At 46.8% G+C, this 26,953-nt stretch overlaps 1 protein-coding gene across 1 annotated transcript in view; it reads left to right on the forward strand.

Moving 5' to 3' along the window:
- Window positions 1–24,321, forward strand: part of Mal (mal, T cell differentiation protein (MAL blood group)) — a 29,768-nt gene extending 5,447 nt beyond the window's left edge. The window contains exons 2-4 of the mRNA XM_021156103.2: window positions 16,775–16,942; window positions 18,428–18,553; window positions 22,502–24,321. Of these exons, the coding sequence (XP_021011762.1) occupies window positions 16,775–16,942; window positions 18,428–18,553; window positions 22,502–22,576 (369 nt within the window). The 3' untranslated portion in view covers window positions 22,577–24,321. The remainder of the gene's footprint in view (window positions 1–16,774; window positions 16,943–18,427; window positions 18,554–22,501) is intronic.
- The last annotated feature ends 2,632 nt before the right edge of the window (window positions 24,322–26,953 follow it).

The following is a 26,953-nucleotide window of genomic DNA, read 5'->3' on the forward strand; positions in this document are numbered from 1 at the left end:
CTCTTGACACTTTATTCCCAGGTGATTCTAGGTTGTGTCAAGTTGACAACGCTAACCATCACAGTTTCATTAGGAAATTTTGATGCGGTGTGAAGGCCACAGAGTCTACTTTCACAAACGAAGATGCCATGACATCACCAGGTGGTAAAATCTTATAGAGTTATTCATGTGCGTGTGCCTGTCATTGACCACAATGCCATTATGCAATGCAAAATATATACACATAACTCTTAAGATTGTATGATATAGTTTAACTCAATAGCTATTAGATATAATTGTTATTAATTGGCTAGTAATTCAGCCACTGCTCTGGGATCAACTGGTTATCCTGTGCCCACAGAGGATAGTCATGGAGAGGTTTAGCCAACCTTCACCATTTTCTCTGTCTGGTTCAAGCCCTGGCAGGGTAGGACGAAGCTTGAGGACAGGTGGGACTGTGAAGGACACTGATTTGTATCCCCAAGTCACTGTGTCCCCCACAGATGCTTTCTGTGGGGCCTTCCCAGTGGCTCGTTTTTTTCCCATCAGGATTCAATAACTGAGTTGCAACTCCCACCACCAGCTTGATGGGCAGCTAAGGAAAAGTGGGTGTGGTGGTAACCCTGTCCTGCCTTTTGTCCTGAAGGCTGGGTGCTGCTCTAACTTCTCTTGGCACCACTCAGCCAGCCTTTTGCCAGGATGGGTGGAGACAGCGTCTCTGGAGATTCTAAGCATGACACAGATTGCTGTGTCACCCTACAGGCACAGGAACTGATTCCCAGTGGGAATGGAATTAACCTTTCCGGAGTGCGTGACACCTATCCAGACTGTCGGGAAGGGCACAGATACAGGGAGGGGCACACAGAACTGTGCTGTCACATTCCTGATCGTCTGTCCTGCCCTGCGGAAGTGTGGTGACAAGTCAGGCATAGTAAGACTAGGAAGCCTGACAGGAAGAGAAGGAACCTACCCAATTCTTAGGTTTCAGGCCATCTAAAACCAGCCACATAGCTCAATGGGGTAGGGGTGTGTGAAAATGCTCCTCTTTCAGGAGTGGCCCTTCAGCCTTACTTCTCTCCATCACCCAGAAGCCTGCCCTAATAGCACCCTTCCCTGGTGCTTAGCTCATGTTCTGCAGGTCTCTGGGCCTTGTCTTGAGACCGTGCCTGAAGACTGGGCATGCTACAAGACTTTTTGAAAGTAGGATTTGTTCTCAGCAATGCTAATAGAAGCAGGCGTGGCCGCTCTCACTTGACTAGCATTTACAGATCACAAGAGGACCCTGACTTTAAAGGCAGATGAAAGGGGAAACTGGCAGTGGCCACCAAGTCCCAAGAATGCCCTCAGGTCTCCAGAAAGCATGCTGGGACTCTGATGGGTGCTTTTGGATACACATGTGTTTGTGTGCTCACTGAGTTACTAACCGACTTGATGATGCCTGTCAATACCTTTTGTTGTCTTGCATTAAAGCCACTCCTTTCTGGTCTAGTGTTTCCACGGATTCTGTCTTTTACAGGTGGCTTGTCTGGTATATTTTTACAGAAACTCTGATTCTGTTTATCTTGTTGGGCACAGCCAGGGAGTGTAGGTGTGATACAAAATTTTCCATCCAAATGAGACTATGTGTGTGGAATTCACCGGCACTTCTGTCAGTCAGAGAGAGAGCCTTCATTCATTCAGGGACCAGCAGCTTACCCCTGCCTGAGAGGAAGCTGTGACTTAAATCAGCCATATTTCAGGTGGAATGGGACAGAGGACTTCCCTAGTACCAGAGGGAGAAGGGACTGCAGACCAGAAAAGGGCTTTACCCACTCTCCACCCACCCTGAAAATATCAACTGAGATCCTGAACTCAGCCAAACAGAGCTAAGGGTCCCTAAGCCCTGCTCTTCCCTTCAGATGAAGGAGGACTCTGTCACTGCCTGTCTTCCTCAGGAGGGATGATGGAGCCATAAACTCCCCTGGAGTAAAGAGACCTGGTGGTGAAGGGATTATTTTAAAAAAAAAGTCACTGACATAGGTAAACTGAGGTAGGCCTTTCTCCTAACACATCCAATGCACAGACCCAGAAGTCAGCCGTCCAATAAGCCAGGATTCCCAGACATGGAATCCTCTGATGCCCTCCTCTGTACCCTGCCCACAGGGGACGGGTCAGTATAGGGCTGCAGTACGGATTACTGGCCTCTGCCTGTCCTGAGCGAAGCCTTTGAAACTTCTTTCTGGTTACATCATGCTTTGACTAGCTGCCTGAGTCTGCACTGGAAGACCCAGAACTGCTCTCACAGGAGACAGGACTGCAAGATGGAGGCTGAGATGTTGTGCGTGAGTGTCCGTGTGTACACTCATGTGCTTGTGTGCGCGTGCGTGTGTGGGGGGGTGGGTGTTCAGTGCTGGGGATCCGGATCAGAACCTTTTTCATGCTAGGCAAGCACACTGCTGCACCCCATGTCCTGGTGTGTTTCTTTGAATAAGGCCAGGCTCCCTGGGTGTGCCTGTCACAGTATTGACATGGTCACTCTTGGTGCCTGTTCTGTGCATGAGTGAGCAACTAGGAGAGTGAAGGAAGGCTGCCTGCCTTCTGACTCATTAGGAGTGAAGTTTCTCCCAACCCAGGAGATGGAGCTGACATTTTGGTGAACTTCCCTGAGTTTGTTTCTACTGTCAGCCTCACCTCTCAGAATAAGAAAGGAGACCTCAGGCCCCATCCAAACTGATTTTTGAAGGCAAAGCCAAGGAACACTGGGAAGGCTGTGGTGTTTAGTGGTCAAGGGTGTTGTCCTGATCCCTCCCCCTCTCTCCATATCATTTTTCCAAGATCTCATCCTCTGTGTCCTGTTGACTACCCAAGAGCTGTGGTGCTGTCTCCCTCCTTGGCAGTAACTCATCTTTAATCTGCCTCTCCACATAAGAACACATGCGTATGCAAGTGTGTGCCCAGGTGTGTGTATGCATGCATACAAACACATTCACACATGCACACACACACACACACACAAACTCATGTAAACATATATTAGGGACAGTTACACTTATATACATGCACATTCATATATATACACATGCATGCACACAAAGAACAAGAATTTCCCCTGTTTTCTGGCTTACAGAATGATTCTTTAAGCTATACAGCCATTTTGACACTATTCAAGTCACTACCACAAGTAAAATTCTAGTCTCTTAGGGTTGCTATTGCTGTGATGAAACACCATGATCAAAAGCAACTTGTGGAAGAAAGGATTTATTTGTCTTACACATCCCAAGTCACTGTTCACTGAGGGAAGCCAAGGCAGGAATTCAACAGGACAGGAGCCTGAGGCAGGAGCTGACGTAGAGACCATTGGGAAGTACTGCTACTGGCTTGCTCCTCATGGCTTATAGCACCCAGGACCACCAGCCCAGGGATGTCCCCATGTACAGTAGGCTGGACTCTCCCCCATCAATCAATAATGTAAAAACTATAGGCTTCCCTGTCTACAGCCAGATCCTTTGGAGGTATTTTCTCAATTGGGGTTTCCTCCTGTCCGATGACTTTAGCTTGTGTTAAGTTGACATAAAACTCACCAGTACACTCAATGTTGACATAACTCTTGGCTACTGAAAGCTTCAGCCTGCACGTGGCCAACAGAGGGTTGGGACTGCCGTTCCTGGTGGCCTCAGGACAGCATTCATGGTATGGACCTGGCAACCCTCCCAAAAGCCTGGGTGTGCCAACTGGCACCTCTCAGCTGATGAGGCCATCTTCTCTATTCCTCCCAGGGGATGAGGGGCAGACTAGTGTTTGATGGACAGTCTGTGTTCTGTGGCCATTTCCTCTACTTCCCAAGAAGTCAATACACAAGCTCCTGGTCACATTTACCTATAATGGAGCTGTTGGGAGCCCTGATACCTGACTCAAGGGGGTTGTATGTGGGTGGTATTCTCTTTGGCTTCTGTCTTGGCATGTTTCCCTGGCAGACTTTCTGCTGTGGGGACTCTGACAGAACATAGCAGTGCTCTCAGGAAACAGCCAGAGAATTGGAACAAATCCTTGGTGTTGACCTCAGCCACCCAATGCCTGCAGTGGACGTGCTGGGATGAAGCGCTCTTTCAGCACCACGAGTAACAGAAACTCCAGATGAATCTCAGGAATGTCCTGGAGAATTCCGTTCTTCTTTGACAAGTGAGCTCATTGTAAGAAAGATGGCCCCATTATATTACGTGGCCATGATATTCCCTTAGGCAGGCACATTTTATACTAACTTTCAGAACTTTCAATTTGGGGCACACTATGGTATTTTCTTTCCTGATGCTTGCATAGTCATTTTTTTTTTAATTTATTTTGAGACAAGAGCTGATGTCTCACAGGCCAGCCTAAAACTACTATGTAGCTGAGGATGATCTTGGACTCCCAAGTCCCCTGCCTCCACTCCTGCAGGGCTGGGATTATCCGTGTGTGCCACCAGGCATAGCCCATTCAGGAGGTGCTAGGGATGGAACCCAAGGCTTCGCACATGTAGGCAAACCGTCTATCAGCTACACTACATCCCCAGTTCATGATGCGACTCCTAGCTCCAGTAATCCTAGACTATAACCCAGCAGACATCCTGTCTGGTCTACATATTAAGACCTTGTCTCAAAACAAAACAAAATAACCATAGTTGATTAATTAGTTAACTCCAGCTCCCTGCAAGTTAGCAAGCGAGCAATTACGCATACTGAAATCACAGGCCATTTGAATTTTTGTGTGGTCACAGGTGAGTCTGCTTTACTCACAACAGATCTTCACTGATGTCAACTCTCTTCATAAGTATCATTGTCACCATTTCATACACAAAAGCAACAACAGAAAAGCTAAGTAACTTACCCAGGGGGACTGGGTGGCTCAGACAGTATGGCAAAGCTATCTATGATTCAAGCTCGGAACTCTAGCCTAAAGTCTAGTCTGTACCCTTGCCCACTCTGGTCTGCTTCCCATAGGTTACTCATAAGACTGAGCAGGAGGCCAGAGAGTTGGCCCAAAGGCTAGCGTGCTTACCATTTAAGCCTAACCACTTCGGTTCAACCTTCAGAACCCATGGTGGAAGAAGAGAACCAACTCTCAAAAGTTTCCCTCTGACTGTCAAATGTGCAGTCACACATAAATAGTAATAAAGAAAGATAAAACAGTGGGAATCTTCCTGGGGCTCCTATGAAAGCTCCCCCAGGAACTACCTATGACCCGAGGAAACTATTTTTTCACAAAGATCATTCAATCGAGTAAGTTATGGATAAGAACCATTTTTAAACCTTTGGAAACATTTTTATTGCATTTGAAATATCCCGACAGCTCTTCCCGGAACCCCACGCCAGGCAGTTTCCAGCCCATCAATCATTCCTGCCCCAGGCACAGCCCGCCACTCAGTCAGTGAGGCTGTGTCTTGGTGTTAGAGGACAACCAGCAGCAAGCTGAACTCATGCACAAAGCAAGGCAGGGATGGAAGCTTGAAGACAGAAAAACAGTTTCTCGTGATATTTTTGCATCACATGGCCGGACAGGACCAACAGTGGAGTTCTCTTCGGCTCTGCTGGAAACCCTGCAGGAGTGGAGACAGCATCTGCTGTCTTTTTGCTTTGTCAGGAACATGCAGAATATCACCTGGAGCCCCATGTTATGAAAACATGCTCCCAGCCTTTGGCAAGGAGCCTGGGTCCTCTGTTTCTTGTCCCACAGTCTGCCTCTTTCCAGTTTATTCTGACCCTGGGCCTGGGCCTGAATGTTGTTGTTTGGTTTTTAAAGGTGTTCTAGATAATTTGATGCCTAGTCAGGGATTAGGACCCTAGAGCATCAATCCAGGTTCTACCCCTACTTTCTAGCTTGGAGCACTGGGGCCCAGAGGACCTAGTCAATCCATGTAGCTCCCAGAACAGCAACTTGGAGAGCTTTGAGGTCACTTTTGGCAGCTACTCTGCTGTCTTTGGTAGGATGGAATAGAAGTGGGGGCGGGGAAGCCATGCTTTAAGATGAACAGACCCAGGGTCCCATCCCCACTTGGTTGTAGAATGTTTGCTTTTTCACAACTATGTCTGTGTGTTTGGAGCCTGGGAGCTGAACGACACCTAGAGTTCTCATTACAGAAGGAAATGGTTTTGAACCCTCACCTATCCCCATGCACTTGACAAATATTTGGCCAGTGGGGTCCTGAAGCCAGGCCTGAAAGGACAGCTCACTGCCCAGAAGTGCCTTATCTCTCGGGCGTGGGTGCTCTCTCTGTTTGCCCTCTGGACAACCTGAAGGTGGAGTGGGGTGCAAACAGGCTTTGGCCTCCGTGATTCATGCTAAATATCGGCTCTCCATGGCTCACCCTTCCTCTAACCCAGCTTTTGCTACCTGCTGCTCTTACATCATGCCTTACCCTCTGGAGCCCTGAAACCTGCTCCAGCATCCTCTTCAGGGTACAGTCTCTATCCTCCTACTGGAGAAGCATGCCTTGGCCCCATGTCCACCTTAACCAGCTAAATCCACCTCTTCCTCTAAGGCCCCATGTTCCAAGCCAGCCACTTCATCCACTCAGGGCCAGCTATTAGCCGTCATTTAGGTCAGAAAAAAAAAAAGTAGTCTAAACTACATCCAGTTTAGATGCAGGGTTTTTTTCCCCCAAAATATTTCATTGTAATTTTTGAAACAGGGTCTCAAGTCTGTAGTTCAGCCTCTAATTCATAAGTGTTGCACAGCTTCCTGGGGTTTCAGGTATCCACCACCATGCCTAGCTTTTCCAAACACTTTTACAATCTGCATTTGGTTAAATCCGCAGATGTGGAAGCCTTCCTTCCCCACAGCTGCTGCAGCTGTCAACAGGGAGCTTCTGTGCTGGAACTGACAGGAGCAAAGGGCCGCTCCCCAAATGGGGAAAGTCCCCGGTGAAGCCATGTTTTTCTAAATGCCATCTGGGAATAACACTCTCTCCCCAGCTCTGTTCCCCTCATCCTCCTGCCTTCTGAGTGGGGCTGTGAGGCTTCTTAGCCACTGTATTAGTCAGGGTTCTCTAGAGTCACAGAACTTATGGATAGTCTCTATATAGTAAAAGAATTTATTGATGACTTACAGTCGGCAGCCCAATTCCCAACAATGGTTCAGTCGCAGCTGTGAATGGAAGTTCAAGGATCTAGCAGTTACTCAGTCTCACACGGCAAGCAGGCGAAGGAGCAAGAGCTAGACTCCCTTCTTCCAGTGTCCTTATATTGTCTCCAGCAGAAGGTGTAGCCCAGATTAAAGGTGTGTTCCACCACACCTTTAATCCCAGATGAAAGGTGTAGCCCAGATTAAATCTCCTTAAACTCAGAGATTTAATCTTCTGGAATCCATAGCCACTATGTCTCAAGATCTCCATACCAAGATCCAGATAAGGATCTCCAAGCCTCCAGATAAGGGTCACTGGTGAGCCTTCCAATTCTGGATTGTAGTTCATTCCAAATATAGTCAAGTTGACAACCAAGAATAGCCACTACAATCCACCCCTTGTCAACTTGACACAAATAATATCTCATGTTCACATGAAACAATAACAAGGTTGTGAATACGCCTAACATGATATAACTATCCCTCGTACAATCGCAAACGCATTTGTAAATTTACAATGGGGCATTCATATTACTTTATAATCCTCGTTTCTGCAACTGGTTACGTGGCCTTAATTGGTATTTATAACTACCTTCCTCTACTACCCATTCTGTATTTCCTTCACCTTCGGCCAGCACCTCAGCAGGTCTTGGCTCTTTTCCTGGAGGATTGACCCATACCTTCATTCCTGATGGGTCTGCGTCCTTTATCATCCTGCTTGGATTAGGCTGTTGTAGTTTCCCATTGACTTTAATCACAGGACATGGTAGTACTAGGAGACGCCCTAAGGGATCTCCTACACTCCAGACATAATCTTGCTTACCTCCATTGTGAAGAGGTAATCCAATTTCCCCATGGTAATCTGGATCTATCACTCCTCCTAACACGGTTATTCCTTTTTTAGCCTGTTGGTTTAAGGGCATTAGAAGCCCAAAATGACCAGGGGGAAGTCTGAGCTTCCAGTTCAATGGAATGTTTGTTGTAGCTCCTGGTAGGAGCACTCCCCTCTCTGGAGCCAAAACTTCTAGGCCAGCAGAACCTAGAGTTATGGGGACAGGAAGCAAAAATTTTCCTAGAGGGTCACTAGGAGTGATAGTAAGTGGAACTATTCCCTTTTCCACCCCTTGATTCCTGGACCCATGAATCCTGGCTATGGGTGAAACTGTACCATATATGGAGCGCTGATTCAAAGCATATACTGCCTTCTGAAGAACTCTACCCCAGCCTTCCAAGCTGTTACCACCTAATTGGCGCTGTAACTGCGTCTTCAAAAGGCCATTCCATCTTTCTATCAGGCCAGCTGCTTCAGGATGATGGGGAATGTGGTAAGACCAGTGAATTCCATGATCGTGGGCCCACTGTCGTACTTCTCTGGCTGTGAAATGAGTTCCTTGGTCAGAAGCAATACTGTGTGGAATACCATGACGATAGATAAGGCATTCTGTCAGTCCATGAATGGTGGTTTTAGCAGAGGCATTACGTGCAGGAAAGGCAAATCCATAACCAGAATAAGTATCTACTCCAGTAAGAACAAAACGCTGTCCTTTCCATGAAGGAAGTGGTCCAATGTAGTCAACCTGCCACCAGGTTGCTGGCTGGTCACCTCGAGGAATGGTGCCATATCTGGGGCTCAGTGTTGGTTTCTGCTGTTGGCAGATCTGGCAATCAGCAGCAGCTGTAGCCAGGTCAGCCTTGGTGAGTGGAAGCCCGTGTTGCTGAGCCCAAGCATAACCTCCATCTCGACCACCATGGCCACTTTGTTCATGTGCCCATTGAGCAATGACAGGGATGGCTGGGGAGAGGGGCTGACTGTCCACAGAACGGGTCATCTTATCCACTTGATTATTGAACTCCTCCTCGGCTGAAGTCACCTTTTGGTGAGCATTTACATGGGACACAAATATCTTCACATCCTTTGCCCATTTGGAGAGATCTATCCACATACTTCTTCCCCAGATGTCTTTTTCACCAATTTTCCAATTGTGATCTTTCCAAGTCCCTGACCATCCAGCCAATCCATTGGCTACAGCCCATGAGTCAGTGAATAATCGTACATCTGGCCATTTCTTCTTGCAAACAAACTGTAATACCATGTGTACTGCCCGAAGTTCTGCCCACTGTGAAGATTTCCCTTCACCTGTGTCTTTCAGAGTTGTCCCAGAAAGGGGTTGTAATGCTGCAGCTGTCCACTTCTGGGTGGTGCCTGCATAACGTGCAGAGCCATCAGTAAACCAGGCCCTAGTCTTTTCCTCTTCGGTCAGTTGATCATAGGGAACACCCCATGAGGCTATAGGCACATGCTTGGCAGCAGATGGCATTGTAACAGGAGTAGAAACCATAGGCATTTGAGCAACTTCTTCATGTAACTTGCTTGTGCCTTCAGGACCTGCTCTGGCCCGATCACGTATATACCACTTCCATTTGATAATTGACTGCTGCTGTGCGCGTCCCACTTTATGACTTGCAGGGTCTGATAGTACCCAGCTCATAATGGGTAATTCAGGTCGCATAGTAACTTGGTGTCCTATTGTCAAACGTTCAGTTTCCACTAAGGCCCAATAGCAGGCCAAGAGCTGTTTTTCAAAGGGAGAATAGTTGTCTGCAGATGATGGTAGAGCTTTGCTCCAAAATCCCAAAGGTCTTTTCTGTGATTCACCTACAGGGGCCTGCCAGAGGCTCCAAACAGCATCTCTATCAGCCACAGACACCTCAAGTACCATCGGGTCTCCTGGGTCATATGGTCCAAGTGGTAGAGCAGCCTGCACAGCAGCCTGGACCTGTTGAAGGGCCTTCTCCTGTTCCAAGCCCCACACAAAGCTAGCAGCTTTCCGAGTCACTTGGTAAATAGGCCTAAGTAACACACCCAAGTGAGGGATGTGTTGTCTCCAGAATCCAAATAGACCCACTAAACGTTGTGCTTCTTTCTTGGTTGTAGGAGGGGCCAGGTGCAATAACTTATCTTTCACCTTAGAAGGAATATCTCTGCATGCCCCACACCACTGGACTCCTAAGAATTTCACTGAGGTAGATGGTCCTTGAATTTTGGTTGGATTTATTTCCCATCCTCTGATACGCATATGTGTTACCAATGAGTTCAAAGTGGTTGCTACTTCCCGCTCACTTGGTCCAATCAGCATAATGTCATCAATATAGTGCACCAATGTGATATTTTGTGGAATATCCAAACGATCAAGATCCCTTCTAACTAAATTATGACACAGGGCAGGAGAGTTAATATATCCTTGAGGCAAAACTGTGAAGGTATACTGTTGGCCTTGCCAACTGAAAGCAAATTGCTTCTGGTGGTCCTTATGGACAGGTACTGAGAAGAAGGCATTTGCCAGATCAATAGCCGCATACCAGGTGCCAGGAGATGTGTTAATTTGCTCAAGTAACGAAACTACATCTGGTACAGCAGCTGCAATTGGAGTTACTACCTGATTTAGTTTTCGATAATCAACTGTCATTCTCCATGATCCATCTGTTTTCTGCACTGGCCAGATAGGAGAGTTAAATGGAGATGTGGTGGGAACCACCACCCCTGCATCTTTCAAGTCCTTGATAGTGGCAGTAATTTCTGCAATGCCTCCAGGAATACGATACTGTTTTTGATTCACTATTTTCTTTGGCAGAGGCAACTCTAAAGGCTTCCATTTTGCCTTTCCAACCATAATAGCCCTCACTCTACAGTTCAGGGAACCAATATGAGAATTCTGCCAGTTTCTGAGTATATCTATCCCAATTATACATTCTGGAACTGGGGAAATCACCACAGGATGTGTCCGGGGACCTACTGGACCTACTGTGAGTCGGACATCAGTCAAAACTCCATTAATCACCTGCCCTCCATAGGCCCCTACTTTAACTGGAGGGCCACAATGTTTCTTGGGATCTCCTGGGATCAGTGTCAACTCAGAACCAGTATCCAGCAGACCCCGAAAAGTCTGATTATTTCCTTTTCCCCAGTGTACAGTTACCCTTGTAAAAGGCCGTAGGTCCCTCTGGGGAAGAACTGGAGAAAGGGTAACAGCAAAACCTTTGGGTGTCTTATCAGGATCCTTCCTCAGGGGAACCTGGCCACCCCTTCATTCAAGGGGTTCCGGATCTGCAAACTGGCTCAAGTCTGGAAATTGATTCACTGGCCGAGATTGCTGTTTACCACGATCTAATGTAGCCTTTCTTTCATTTGTTTGAGAATTTTTTTGCTTATACAAATCAAACAAATATGCAGTAGGCTTCTTATGTATTTCATTCCTGGAAACACCATGATTGACTAGCCAGTACCAAAGGTCCAAGCGAGTCATGCCATTATAAATTTCACCTTTCCTGTGCTGACCGTTACTGGGTCTGTCATTATAAACATTCTTTTGCCTACGCTGTCCATTATAATAACTAGGATCACCTTGTCTCCGGCGATTCAATGCTGCCACCTGGCCCTTGTTACCTCGGAATCCAACTAAACCCAGTGAATTTAATTCATCTAATTGAGCAGAAGCATCTCCAATGCTAAGATCTGGCACAAGGAAAAGGGAAAGAACAAAACCCTTCAAATGTGCTGGTGCCCCTCTCACCAATTTGCGTCTTATAGAGCTGGTGAAGGGCATATCTTCTGGACCTTCCCATTGTGGACAATTAGGCTTTACACAATATATCCACTCTAGCAATGCAATTTCCCTAAGTCTTAAAATCCCTTCATCAACACTAAGCCATGGAATATCAGGCATCTCCAAGTCATTTCCAGTAGGCCATCTTTTGATAAACACCTCAGCCAACCATTCAAACAAACTTTTGACACCTTTTTTAACCATGCGAGCTTCCGTATTAAACCTAGAATCTCTACTCAGAGGGCCCATGTCAATAAACTCAGCCTGCTCTAGTTTTATGTTCCTTCCACCCTTATCCCACACCCTTAAAATCCATTCCCACACATATTCACCAGGTTGCTGTTTGAATGAATTAGCAAACTCATTAAGCTCCTTAGTAGTGTAGCGAATTTCCTCATGGACTACACTTTCTACCTCCCCTCTAGGAGCCTGTTTTGCTTTGAGTCTGGTTACAGGTCTAGAAGAAACTATTGGTGGGCCTTGAGAAACATCAGTAGTGAAAGTCATTGCTGGTTTATCAGACTCTGCAAAATTAATTTCCTCATGTGGGGAAGGCATTATTTCAAGGGGTGGGGCTGAGGGTACTACTTCCTCAGGTGGGGCAAACCCTTGAGAATCTGAAGATTCAAAATTCTCAGCTTCAACATGGTCTTCCCACACATCCCCGTCCCAAGTTATAGGATCCCATTCTTTGCCAATTAGTGCCCTTACTTTAACTGTCGACACATTCTGAGGCTGAGACTTAAATTTTCGCTGTAGTTCAGCCAACCTTATAATGAGGGTTTCAGTTTGATTTTCTGCAACTTGAGCTCTATTGCTGCAAGAGAGAAGATTCTCTTCAAGGACACACTTAGCAACTTTTAGATCGTTTACTTGTGTCTGAAGCCTTTCGATTTTATCACACAACTCCTTCCTTTCATTCATCATTTTTTCCCCAGAAACTAAGAGCAGCCAGCCAGTAAAATCATTTTCTGATTTTTTCCCCATCTTGTAGAAAGCTTTGTGCACTGAATCACCTAATTCATTAAGAAAATCAAGGGCATTAGCTTCTTTAAGTTTGAAATATAGTTTCAACCATGGGTCTTCAAAATTCTCTGAGCTCCCAGGAGGGAGAGAATCTGGAGAGGTTTCAGTAGTTGAAAGTGCTGGTGGCTCAACAAGCCAATTCCAGTATTTTAAAAGATTCATCCTTGTACTTCTGTTACTCTAGAACCACTCCTGGTACCAAATTCTGTATTAGTCAGGGTTCTCTAGAGTCACAGAACTTATGGATAGTCTCTATATAGTAAAAGAATTTATTGATGACTTACAGTCGGCAGCCCAATTCCCAACAATGGTTCAGTCGCAGCTGTGAATGGAAGTTCAAGGATCTAGCAGTTACTCAGTCTCACACGGCAAGCAGGCGAAGGAGCAAGAGCTAGACTCCCTTCTTCCAGTGTCCTTATATTGTCTCCAGCAGAAGGTGTAGCCCAGATTAAAGGTGTGTTCCACCACACCTTTAATCCCAGATGAAAGGTGTAGCCCAGATTAAATCTCCTTAAACTCAGAGATTTAATCTTCTGGAATCCATAGCCACTATGTCTCAAGATCTCCATACCAAGATCCAGATAAGGATCTCCAAGCCTCCAGATAAGGGTCACTGGTGAGCCTTCCAATTCTGGATTGTAGTTCATTCCAAATATAGTCAAGTTGACAACCAAGAATAGCCACTACAGCCACTTACCCCATGTTCCCTCCGACGATACATAGATACCTGCACAGATTCCTCCCCACCCCCACCCATGTCTGCTCCATCCTGCGTTCCCTCTCTGCTCCCCACCTATTAAGCCAGGTAGTAGCGGGCATAGGGAAGACCTGTTGTCAGACAGGAGGGCAAAAGTCAGAGCTGGCAATGATATCTTCAGTTATCAGTCCCAGTCTGAGGTGTAATGCATACAGGAAACGATGGAAGAATGTCCCTAGGTGTTAGGTAAATCCTTGTGATGTCTGATACATTCCCAGGTGCACACCATCACCACAGCCAACTCATCCTAGGAGCCAGTGGCTCTGTGGCTTTCTGACACTTCACACAGGACTGGTGGGGATGGTGATGATACAGTTGTTTCCCAGGGATCCCCCTGGAAGAGAAGTATTCACTTTGGAGTCATTATGCTAAATATAATGAGAAGTGGCTACTGATTGTTGAGTTTTGAGTTTATGGAAGTTATCAAAAGGTGACTATGGTGATGGTTAGTTTGTAGGTACGAATCTATTTAACGCCATTGAAGTGTACATCATCAGCACACGAGTTGTACCATATGTGAGTTGCATCTCACTAACAATGTTATAAAGAGAGTAGGGCATGATAGCTCAGGTCCGGAATCCCACCTTCCAGGGTGTGGGTGGAGACAGGATGATTGACATGAGTTAGAGACCAACTGAAGTTACATGGTTCCAGGCTAGCCTGGGCTAGAGTGAGAGACCCTGTCTCAAAAACTGAACAGAAAGGAAGGAAGGCAGACAGAGAGAACTGTACCTCACTGTGAAACCTGTTGCTGTTTATACTGGTTAACGGGTGGAGGGGACACCTAATTTTTAAAAGTGCCAGTTTGCTATGTGGCACACTCAGAGGCAGGTCCTGAGGACTGTCAGGGGCTGGAGGCTGGACCTAAGTACAAGATAGGCTTTGTTCTCTGGACAATTGTGTACAAGGGTTCTGACTGGACTCTAGGAATCTCTTTCTCCTCTCTGTCTCTCTCTGTGTGTCTCTCTCTGTCTCTCTGTGTGCGTGTGTGGGTGCGTGTGTGTGTGTGTATGTGTGTGTGTGTGTGTGAAAGGGGGTTGGTGGTGGAGAGGAAGCCAGCGTAGTCTCCAGCCGAGTTAAGAAAGCACTGACTCAAGCAGCCTGAATCAGCCAGGCATCGGCCAGAAATTCAGAACCTTTTCCATGCTGGCATCTAGGAAGACTGTGGCAAACCCTGTGCTATTTCACTCTGGCTTGTTTGCTGCCCCACCCTTGACTTCCGCTCACAATTCCTGTGTGTGTTCTCATAGCGGAGAACAGAGTTGAAAGGGGCGAGATAAGAGACATAAAATACAAGCCATACTTCTGCAGACCAGGAGCTGAAAGCCGTTTCGAAGTGTGACATTTGCAGGGGCCCATGCGCACTAGCTTAACATACACATTTTACACTTTGTCCTAAAAGCAATGATATAGCCACAGTAAACAGAAAACACAGTCATCACCCAGTCCACCTTCGCTGGCTGTGCTCTGAGAGAGTTCTGAATGTCTTGATCCACTCAGCCCTTTGGCAAGGGTTGGGAGAGTGGATTGGACTGAACGAGACTTCTTCGGTGGCACTCAGTGTCTTTCAAGGTCAAGCTTATCAGTTACCCATAAGCCCTTCGGGCCCACAGAATGCCATATAGCTTCTTCAGAGTAATGTTCTCACACATATGGGCCACCTAAGCTGCTCCTGTGATGGTTTTGTTCACAAGTCACTCTAGTTTAGTCCAGCCATTCAACCAGCATGGTTGTGAGGATGCTTATATGGAAGATGGCTGGCTGGGAAATGGGGTGGATGGATTCTTCTGGCATCCCCTGCCCAGGGAAACAGCTTCTGTGACCAAGGCAGACTTCACTTCATCAGAGAAAGCGCCTTTTACCTCTTTTACCTCTTGCCAGATGTTCTTATGTTGTGAGACCAAGGGCTTCAGAGACATAAGGATTCCCTTGATGCATGCAGATAAATAGCTTGACTTAAGTTGGCCCTGGATAATGTGACCAGACCAAGGGCACATAAGAGAGAAATATCCCACACTAAAGGACCAGATGGACAGACTTGACTGGCCATCACTTTCCTCCATACCGTACTCCAGTGCATCCTAAAAGCAGGTCCCATTCTACCCTCAACACAAGGCTGGCAGTTCTGCCTTCCCTTGGCCCCAGATGGTCAGGAGGATGTGGCCTGCTCGGTCACACGGCTCTCCAGACTTTCTTCTGCAGAGCCATCTCCACAGGACCCAGCCAGGGCCTTATCTGCATGGGACACAGAGACGAGGCTTGAGCAGAAGAGGGTCAGAGAGAAGTGGAGACCATCCCGAGGGGGCTCGTGTGGCTGGGCCATCCCGCTGCCTTCTGGGGGCTCTTTTGTTTCCCTCTGAGAATGGGAACTCTTCAGCCCTGGGGAATCTCTTTTGGCTATCCCTGAGGTGTGCTCCTCTCAAACACAAGACCAACCTGTGACCCCCTCCACTAAAATTTCAACACCAACAGTCAGAGAACTTCCTACACTTGAGCATCTAAGACTCTGAGTCTGAGGGGAAAAAATGCTAACAAGATAGTGTAGCGAGTAAGTTTACCCATCAATAACCTTAAAAAAAAATCTAATTGCTACAATGTTTTTCTGTTGCTGGGGCTTGAACCCAGGGTCTTTCAGTGGCTAGGCAATTGACTTCTACCACCATCAACATGGTCAGCCCTTGATATTTTGATACAGGATCTCACTATGTAGCTTAGGCTGGCCTAGAACTCACTGTTTAACCCTGAACTTGCCCTCCTCCTACCTCTACCTCTCTAGCACTGGCATGTATTGTCACCCCCAGCTGGCTGCTTACAACTTTATAATATAAGGAATATTTTAATAACAGGGCAACTGAGAAGAACAGACACTCAGAAGAAAGGGTAGGCATCCGAATGCTAATACTAAATATTGTAAGTTCTTGCAGTGGTCTCACATGCCTCCCTTATACCATTTGACAAACCTGTCCATCCCTCGCCCATAACACTGTTGCTGGAGTTGCCGGAGTGAATGTTTATGAGGCTTTTAATACAATGTCCAGGTGTGATACAATGTTTATCAGATAAAACAAGTGAAGATCATACTTATGAAATGAGACAAAGTAAGACAAAGGCAATGGCAGAGGGTGAGCCTGGAGTTCTAGCCTGTGGCTTTGGAGGATAAAAGAGATGTTTGGCTGAGGCTCCTGCCCACCCTCTTTGTGTATCTGCTTTCTGTGTATCTGCAACCCCAGAGTCCCTGAGCTCCTGCTATGGCTCAGAGCTGGGGTTTGAGCCCCTTGGTGACCTGGGCTTTGCCCTGTTCCAATATCCACCCCCCCCTGTCTCCTCCCTGCAGGTCTTTGGAGGCCTGGTGTGGATCCTGATTGCCTCCTCCCTGGTACCCTTGCCCCTGGCCCAGGGCTGGGTGATGTTTGTGTCTGTGTTCTGCTTTGTGGCCACCACTACCCTGATGATCTTGTACATAATTGGTACTCATGGCGGTGAGACTTCCTGGATCACACTGGTGAGTGCTGGCCCAGGGAATTTGTATATGGGGAGGGGGGCAGTGCTGGAACCCCATCACTAGAAGACTACTTTCCCAAGCCTGAATTGTGGCTTCCCTGGAAACATTTTTCAGCACAATCCAAAGCGGAGTTGGCCTGGCCTTAGTTCAGTTTCTTCATAGCAGTAAGGGCTTCCCGAATTAAGGAGGTCAGAGCAGAGAGGCAGGATTGGTGTACTAACTGCAGAATCTCATGGGTGCTCGGCTTTCTTATCTGCTATAGCCTTTTCGAGCAGAACCAGTACCCCAACCCACATACACCTGACAGCTCTCAGGTGCTCCCACCATCCAGGAGGGCTATTGTCTTGGGGAGCAGAGTCCTGAAGGCTAGACCTAAGCTAATGACTCCCTAGTGACCAGACCATGTCTTCTGCCTGGCTTTGGTGGTGACAACCGTCTAAGCACGCTCTCCAGAAGACTTGGGCGCCAAAATGGCCTGTGTTCTTTCTTTTGTAGTAAGTTCTGCTTTGAGGCCCTGGAGACAGGCCTCAAAAAATACAAGGGGGACTTGCTTATATTAACTAAGGAGGGTCAGGTCACTTGGCTAGGCTGATACTTCTCGGTGGCCTTTCTATTTGCACTTTTGAAATCACTTCCAAATTACAACCACACAGAACATTGTCGACGCAGTTCCCTTTTGCTTTGAAATATACCGAGAGCCAAAGTAAATAAATAAGACCAACACGACAAAGTGGAAGCAACAGAAATGGCTCGGGCTTCTCTGTCCCTGGATGAAATGGCCTGGGCTTCTCTGTCCCTGGACAAAAAGCCTGCATCCAAGTCAGGACTGTAAGCATGAGCAGTTGATCTTGGGATCCAGAACCAGTTTTTATTTCTTCCCGTAATCCATTATTTGTTATGTTTCTTGTTGCTATGGAAAAATTCCTGACTAAAGAGCAGTTTACAGATGGGTTCGTGCGGCTTATGGTTGGTGGGTATAGTTATGGTGGGGAAGGGCTAGCTGCAGAAGAGGTGAGGCACTAATCTCATCAGTCAGTAATCAGAAAGCAGAAGGATGAATGTTTGTGTTCAGCTAGCTTTCTCTTCCTTGTTCACTCTGGGACCCCAGGCCGTTCACATTCGGGGTGAGTCATCGGTCCTCAGTTAAGCCTCTGTAGAAACAACCTCAAAGACACACCCGGAGGTGTCTCTGAGAGACGTTTCTAATCCTGTCAAGTTAATAAGAAAGAACAACTCTCCCTCTGTAATACCTCAGAGAAAACAGCATCCTCGTCCACTAAAGGGCTCACTGTGGGATCTGCCCAGGGAAAGGAAACTCAGCCGACAGCCATCAAACCTCCGTTAAGCTGGTAGACTTAGGGGTTATAGGTATGATTCAAAGGCCAGGGACAAAGATGGGAGCAGGTAATTCCAGGGCTTTGTTTCCATGTCTGGGTTGGGGTATCTCTTCCTTTTCATCTCTGACACAACCCTTTTCACCCACAGGATGCAGCCTACCACTGTGTGGCTGCCCTATTTTACCTCAGTGCCTCAGTTCTGGAAGCCCTGGCCACCATCTCAATGTTTGATGGCTTTACCTACAAGCATTACCATGAAAACATCGCCGCAGTGGTAAGTTCCCTGCAGCCCGCGCATCCGCTTCACAGAGCAAGTGGCTCTCACTGCCTGCTGCAGAGGCTCCAAGTGGAAGGTCACCCAGCCCAGTGAAGTCAAACCTTCCCCTCATTTGTGAAGCAACGAAGCCGCTCTAAAGGGAAGAGATGAGCCATAACTTCCCTGAATGTCTTCTCAGGGATGCGTGGTCCAAGGTTCAGGGCTAGACTGGCTGTGCATGGTAGGACATCTGAGGAGTGATGGCCACTAAGGACCCAACAAGTGTTCTTTCTGAAAGAGCAGTGGAATTGTTACACTCATGTCACAAATGGAGAGGCAGCCTGGATTTGTTTCCAGGATAGGCAAGTGTCAAAGCCAGGGTCTGGACCACTGATGCAGACTTTTGGTATCAGTTTCAAGCAGTGAGTTTGGGCACTTGGGTCTCATACCCTCCTTGAATATTGTCCACAGAGACATCCAGTCAAGACAAGGGACACTGGGGACAGGATGGGTTTTCTTTCTAATGGACTAGATCCAAATGACAAGGAGTAAGAGGCTGTTATTTCAGAAAGGTGTTTTTCTGAGAGGTCAGTACCCTTAGAGCAATGTATTGATGTACTTAACTCAGAATCATTACTATAAAACTTATTTATAATTGTGGGTGGCACATCAAAAACAAGGAACAAATGTTAGAAATGGTGCTTCTCCAGTTTCTAGAAATTGAGCTGTGCATCATGCCAACCTCAAAGGAGAAAGAGCTGAAAGATCCCAAGATGCCTGCACTTGTGTCATTTGCCCAGAGTGTGGAGCAGAGGTTGGGTGCAGTCCACAGAGATGGATGTTAGGAAACATACTTCTTGCTGGATCTAGAGGCAAAGTCTGGGGAGAAATTCTCTCCAAGCATCATCCTTATGGGACACTATGCCACCCTAGAGAAGCTGCATGTCCCCTTAAGCAACTTGCATGAGCCTGGCCACCTTGAGGATCTTGTCACTACCCTCTTCAGTTGCCCTATGTCATGGAACACTTTCCAACATGGAATTTCCAAAGAGCAGCACAGCCAGGCAGCATCTAGCTTGTGCCTTCCTCCCTGAGGCTGGTGACCTCCTCCTCTCTGCCACCATCTATAAAGATAGTTTCATCTGCCCTTGGAGGAGCACCTCAGACCTCCCTCTTTCCTAACCCAGAAGCCTTCTGAGTTCACAGAAATCCAAGCATTTGACAACAATTCCCCTAAAAGTCTTCAGAACAACAGTGTGATGTAGATTGGATATGATGGGACAATCTAGGTAGATTGAATTAAAATCCCCACCCACTGAACAGGTTGAACACTATCTGGCTCTATTACATCTCAAGTTTTTATCAAAAAGAATCCTACAACACAGTCAAGTGCACAGGTTCAAGCAGGTGTATTGATGATTTTTCAGAAGATGAATCCTCCTGGAATTAAGCTGTAAGATTCACGGGGCTGGAGAACACGGGGCTCAGCAGTTGAGAAAGAGTATTGCTCTCACAGAGCTCCACTTCCAGCACAGGCATCCGGTGGGTCACAGCTGCCCGTAACCCCAGGTCCAGGGGATCCAGCAGCCTCTTCTGGCTTCCATGGACACTGCACTCACACACACACACACACACCTATAGAAACACAGATATTTCACCTTTACTTTCAATAAACTATTTTTTTTTTAAAAGAACTAGGGTATAGGCCTTGAGGAGTATGTCAGTGGTAGAGCATTTGTCTGGAATGTTCAAGGCCTTGGATTCAATCCCCAGAACTACCACTACTACTACTACTACTACTACTACTACTACTACTACTACTACTACTACTACACACACACACACACAGAGAGAGAGAGAGAGAGAAAGAGAGAGAGACTCAATTCAGTTTTGTCTGTCACTTGAAGTGGAATTATGCAAGGTTTACTCTTTTATGCCTGTGCCCCCCCTCCCTTATGTTTGTAAGTCATCCATGTGGTTGGATGGAGATTATTTATTACATTGCTGTATACAGTATACTATATATATATATACACACTTATATACACACACATATATATACACACATATATATACATACACACACACACACACATATATATATACTATAGTCCTCCATTGTAGACCTTTCATAGCACCTACTCATCCACTCCAGAGCCGATTCTGTCCTTATGTTCTCTTTTTGGGCTTGGATAGACATGCACATGCCCAGCCAAAGTCAGGTGTGCTAGAGTCAAAACCCAGAGGTTCTCAGTTGTTAGGTGCACTGGGCTAGAACCAATAAAGTGACGTTTGAGCCAGGTTCAAAATAGAGCTACTTCCTCCATTCAGTCTCCTCTGGATTGGTCCATGGAGAATTGACCTGGGCTTGGAGCCTCCTCTACACCAGCCAGCCTGCCTCATGTTCCCCTCTATGGTCCTAATTGGGATGTTTCTGAAGCCCAGCTTTTTCACCCTGATCTTTGGTGGCAGTGAGTGGAACCCTCTGGGGTTGTCAGAAGTTGACAAAAGGTGATTTTTCTCTGTGGTGGGCAATCATGGCAGAAGTTCACAGGAAAGGATTTCAAAAGGTCAAAATGTCTCAACATGTCCTGGACTCTAAATATCCATGGTGGTGGTGGGGGGGGGGGATACCTTAATCTCATTTGCAAATTAAATCTTCACTTCCTGAGGGGCTTCTGCCAAGGGTTCTCCTTGGGCCTGGAAGTCCCACCTGAGGGACACAGGTGACTTGGGTAGTTAGGAGTTTCTCAGTTCTCAGAAATTTGTCACTAACTAACTCAGGTTACACATCGCCTCTGGCCAGTGGGGGTGGGGCATTCGCCCATGCTTGAGCACTGTGGGTGCTTTTATGAGCATTTCCAAGACTTACCGAAGCGTGGCCACCCTGAACATTGTGCCTGAGCTGGAAACTCTTGACCCCTTGCCCAAGGAAGGTCACAAAGCCAGGTGCAAATGTTGGATTTGGGAGTAGGAAGCCTTTAGGAAGGTCAGGCACCCGGAGTAGGGTGATGGAGAGGCACACAGGGCCCAGGTGAGCACAGCAAGTCACAGGTGAGCGGCTGCACCGCCTCAGCAGCTTCTCTGTGCACCACTTCCTGTTTGTAGAAGCGAGGTGTCCCCTGTTCTCTGCCTTCTCTCTGCTTCCCGGGAAGCCTGGTTACCTCACCTGTGCCTGGGAAACGAAGAATCTAGGATTAAGAGGAAGAGCCTGAGCGACAGAAAGATGTCTCCGTGGTTAAGAGAGCTTATTGTATAAGCATGAGGACCGGAGTTCAGATCCCATAACAAGCTGGACATCCTTCAAAGGCTGTAAAACCCTAGCAGTCAGTGGGCAGAGACAGGGGAACCACTAGCACTCAATAGCTGTCAGTGGGATGTAAACGGTAAGCTCCAGGTTAACAGACAGACCCTGCCTCAAAGGCAAAAAGCAATAATCTTATAAAGGAAAACATGTGAATGCCCTCCTCTGGCCTCTATACAAAACACTCACTCACACACACACACACACACACACACACATACACACAAATCATGTGCAGACAGGACAGGGAACTTAACCAGAAGCAATAAGCCCTGACATTCATAATATCATAGCCTAGCTTCTAGGACCACAGCTGAGAAATAATGGTCATGGTCTTACTGGTGTACAAAGGAAAGTTTTCCATAGTCCCTGACACCCAGTTGTGATGCTTCTATTGGAGGGGACTTTGATGTCCCCAGTCAGGTCAGAGGACACTAGTGTGATATGGAAGGTAGTTTGCAAACCAGAACCATGGCAGTAAGACAGTAAGGTTAGACTACCTGGGAATCTGGGTGGTCCACACACACCCTGAATCTGTCCTCTTAGTGCCATGTGTTATTGACAGCCCTCGGAGCCCCATGTACACACACACACGCACACACACGCACACGCACACGCACATACCCGTGACCTCACACTAATGACTTTCCCTCTGGTTCCAGGTGTTTGCCTACGTGGTCACTCTGATCTACGTGGTCCATGCTGTGTATTCCTTAATCAGATGGAAGTCTTCATAGGACAGCAGATCGGGAGCTGAGATACAGATGCAATTAACTGGTCAGCCCATCTTCCCCATTAACTTCCTAGAACACAGACTGGATGGTGGAGAAAAGAAAACAAGCCAAAAAGAAAACAAAACAAACACAAAAACAAAAGGAAGCCATATTCGCGTCTCTTGGGTGTTATGTTTACCTTCTGTCGAGGTTTAGGGCTTGCTGTATTTAACTTCTAGCTAAGGGAGGAAGGAGTTGTCTTGGCAGGGAACCTTTTTGCCCTCGACTGGGACAGTTGGTAGGAACTGGGAACCTTGATGACGATTTCCCCTTGACCCTTGAAGTAGGTCCTAAGAGTTTGCCTCTTGGAATTTTTTAAGGGCTCTTTTGAGCACTCATCCCCTGGCATGTCTTAGTCTTTGTGAATAGTCTGGGTGTCACAGGCACTGAAATTCACCCAACAGAGGTCTCCGGACGTTCACGGTGGAAGATGAGCTCCTTTGAAATGCTTCATTAAATACTTTTGTGTCTCATGCTTCAGGTGGGGAACTGGAGGGATGTCTTTCATTCTTGGGGACCAGGGGCACCTTCCTGTTCAACTTTCTTCCTGCGGAGTCCTTTGATGTAACCTGATTCTCAAGGGACAGTTCAGATGTGTGTGCTGGGCCAGTCTTTCCCAAAGTGACTCACTGAGGATGCCACTCTCACAACAGTGTCCACCAGGATAGCGTCTCCCTTGTAGACGCATCCCGTGGAGCTCCCGCCTTTTTCTTTCAAGGCACAAAAGTCTGCTGAATTAGAATCTTCTCAAGCTCTGAGGAAACTAGGTGTGGGCATTCTTTCTATTCTTAAGGCTGATCTAAAATGCTCTAGTCCGGGTGTCTGCAGTCTCTTGATGTGTCTGGGCATATTCTCAGACCACTCCTTGTGGGAGAAAGGGACCTGACTCTAGAGCAAAGGGAGAGGCAATGGCTATCTCTGGCTGCCACATTCCAGGTGAGGGATGTCTGACCTGAAAGAAGAAAGTATAATTAGGAAGGACATGGAGAATCTGCAAAGTCAGACATTCTGCCAGGAGATCTCACTTTGTCCCCACACTTTAAAGAACTGGGTGACATCCTAGAGATGGAGTCTCAGATGCCGGGATGTCCTGCCAGCCACCAGGAGATTCAGTATTCTAGCCTCAGTCAGCTTTCACTAGCTGATGTTTTATTCTCCAACAAAGTAGGAGATTGAGACCTACAACTAAATTAGATTTGGGGATTTTTCTACCTTGGTTCTCAGGATGGAATGCTGGTTCTCGGGATGCATGCTGAGTAAGCACTCTTCCACCACATCCCATCCTCAGCCCCAAATTGGGTCTCACTGGCACATCCAGAAGGACTTTGGTTATCCCGGCCATACTGGTACCTGAATCCACCATTTGCCCACTTAACATGGCCAAAATTTCATACTAAAACACAAGCAAAAGATTAGGGGGAGTTATTTTTAAAATTTAAAATATAAACTAAGAGATTATATGAAGTTTATTATAATGTTTAACAAAATCTGTAACTGAGTGCTGACTGGGGTAGTCTTATACTTTCAACAAAGCTGAACCCTAACATTACACTAACCAGCAGCTCAACACGAGTGAGCATCACTTTTAGACAAGAAGAAGAGAGAGATGAAGGAAGGAAGAAAAGAGCCAAGGAAGGGTGACTAAGAGGAATTTCCCAAGGTTTCTCAATGTTTCAGATTTTTAATCATTAAAAGAAACTTTCATACAATCTTTGACTCACTCTTTTGTTGTTGTTGTTGTTAATGATGATGATGATGCTGCTGTTGCTGCAAATTGCTATAACTAAAAAACTCAGATTAAAGACCCGGAGGATGGTTCGGACAACTCTTGTCCTTTCTGTCCTGAGTCTGTTAAACTTCCCAGTTTCTTTTCTCTTCTCTTCTTTTCTCTTCTTTTCTTTTCTTTCCTTTCCTTTTCTTTTCTTTTCTTTTCTTTTCTTTTCTTTTCTTTTCTTTTCTTTTCTTTTCTTTTCTTTTCTTTTCTCTTCTCTTCTCTTCTCTTCTTTTCTTTTCTTTTCTTTTCTTTTCTTTTTTGAGTCTTTTATTTATTCTTTGACAATCCCATACACCCATACAATGTATCTTGATCCTATCCATCCCCACCTTCTCCCTTCCATTCACAGCACATCCCTTGCCCACCTTCAGGGCCCCACCCCATTTGAACACATCCAGTCCGGTTGGTGCTGCCTGAAAGAATGTTGACAGATCTCATTGGCTGGCTCTTATGTCAGTCTTAACCATAGCTGTAGAGTCCAGAAGACAGCCTGTCACAGCACTCCTCCATACCCTCTGCCTCTTACAGCATTCCCACCTTCTCTTCTGTTTCCCCAGCCTTGGGGTGGCGGGATGAGGTGGGGTGAGGATGTTGACATAGATGTCCCGTTTGGGCCTAAGCAGGCACCAGTCACTTATTCTCAGCACCTTGACCAGTTAAGAGTTCCTGCCTTCACATGCTACCTACTTCTGAAGTTTATGATTTCGTTTCCCATTTAAATCATGGTGCCTTGTTGGAACTCTAATGGGATGAGCATATTTTCACCTCCCCCAGACCCCCACCACCACCTGCCCTTTTCCTATCCTTCACTCCTCCCAGGGCCCAAGGTTTGCAGGTACAAGGGGCTGGCTGATAGTAGCCATACCTACTGGGGTCTGCCCTTCTGGGAATCTACCATACCTAAGAGGAACAGCTAGGAAGAACAGCTGGGGGGAGAAACTACTGGGAAGAACCGAACAGAAGTTAGCTACACAGAACAGGCAGCAGCCAAGCAGCTGTGTGTGGCTCCATTTGCTTCTCAGTGATGGAGGATAGCTAGCTAGCCAACAAAGCTTCTTGATTCCATGGCACACCACATTTGTCCCGGGGTCTTGGCTAATAGAAAGTCTATTCTGGAAAAATACATTGGTGTTTTGGGCTTAGGCCAAGTCCTACTCACACCCCTATTCCCACCTGTAATACTGTCTTGCTGGCCATCTTTGGAGCTCTTGCCTGGCACCAGGCACCCCTGAAAATACCTTTCATATGTAAATATTGTCTCCTGCCACCTTCCTCATAGCCACAGGTGACTGATGGCCTCTATATTATTCCACAAGTCAGAACCCCAAGATTCACATGGTGGTGGCACAGAGATCTTGGACCAGCCACTCTGGTCCTGGGCCCTGAGCTTGACTCCTCTCCAAGGGCACAAAGACCTATTCTTATGACAGTGAGGCCTCATGGACAAGATGGCTGTGAGCAGAGGCCTATAGTTGGGGTGAAGCTGGGCATTAGGGACAATGCCAGATGACTAGTAGGTCCCAAAGCAGAGGACACAGATGGGCACAGGGCTCAATCATCTTCTCAAGAAAAGCTGGTGGCTCTGAGTTGCTACAGCATCCCAGTCACAGATTGGATGTCTCCTAGGTTCCCTTAGCAGCCCACAGAGCTAAAAGCTGGCCCAGTCCAAAGGACACTGTGCAAAAGGAGATGAAGAACTGGGTATTCTTGAAGGACAGAAAGTCGAAACCATGGGGCTAGGGATGTAATGAAGCTGGTAGAGTGCTTGCTTAGCATCCTGGAAGCCCCAAGTTTGTCCTCTTCATCAGTACCACATAAACAGCATATCGAGTCACACTCCTGTAAGCCTAGCACTCAGAGACAGAGGCAAGAACAGTGGACATTTATAGTCATCCTTGGCTGCATAGGGAGCGCAAGGCCAGCCTGGGATACTTAAGGCCTCTCTTAGGGTTTTACTGCTGTGAGCAGACACCATGACCAAGGCAACTCTTATAAGGACAACATTTCATTGAGGCTGGCTTATAGGTTCAGAAGTTCAGTCTGTTGTCATCAAAGCAAGAGCATGGCAGCATCCAGGTAGGCATGGTGCAAGAGGAGCTGAGAGTTTTACATCATCTGAGGGCTGCTAACAGAATACTGGCTTCCAGACAGCTAGGATGGAAGTCTTAAAGCCCACACCCACAGTGATACACCATCTCAAACAGGATCACACCCTCTAATAGTGCCACTCCCTGGGCCAAGCATATACAAACCATCACATTCTACTCCCTGGCCCCCCTAGGCTTATTCAGTCTATGGGGGCCATTCCTAAACATAACATAATGCAAAATACATTTAATCCAACTTCAAAGGTCCCCATAGTCTATAGCAGTCTCAACAATGTTAAAAGTCCAAAGTTCAAGGTCTCTTCTGAGATTCATCCAATCACATAACTGTAATCCCCAAAGCAAGACAGAAAACCAGCTGGGCAAACTCCAAACTCTCCATGTCTGATTTCAAAGAGGCCTTCAGTTCTCCAACTCCTTTTTCATCTCTGTTGACTACTTCTTTTTCTTGGGCTGGTTCCA

This window comes from Mus caroli, unplaced genomic scaffold, assembly GCF_978045245.1.
Source record: "Mus caroli unplaced genomic scaffold, Mus_caroli_1 scaffold_2, whole genome shotgun sequence".
Lineage (NCBI taxonomy): Eukaryota > Metazoa > Chordata > Mammalia > Rodentia > Muridae > Mus > Mus caroli.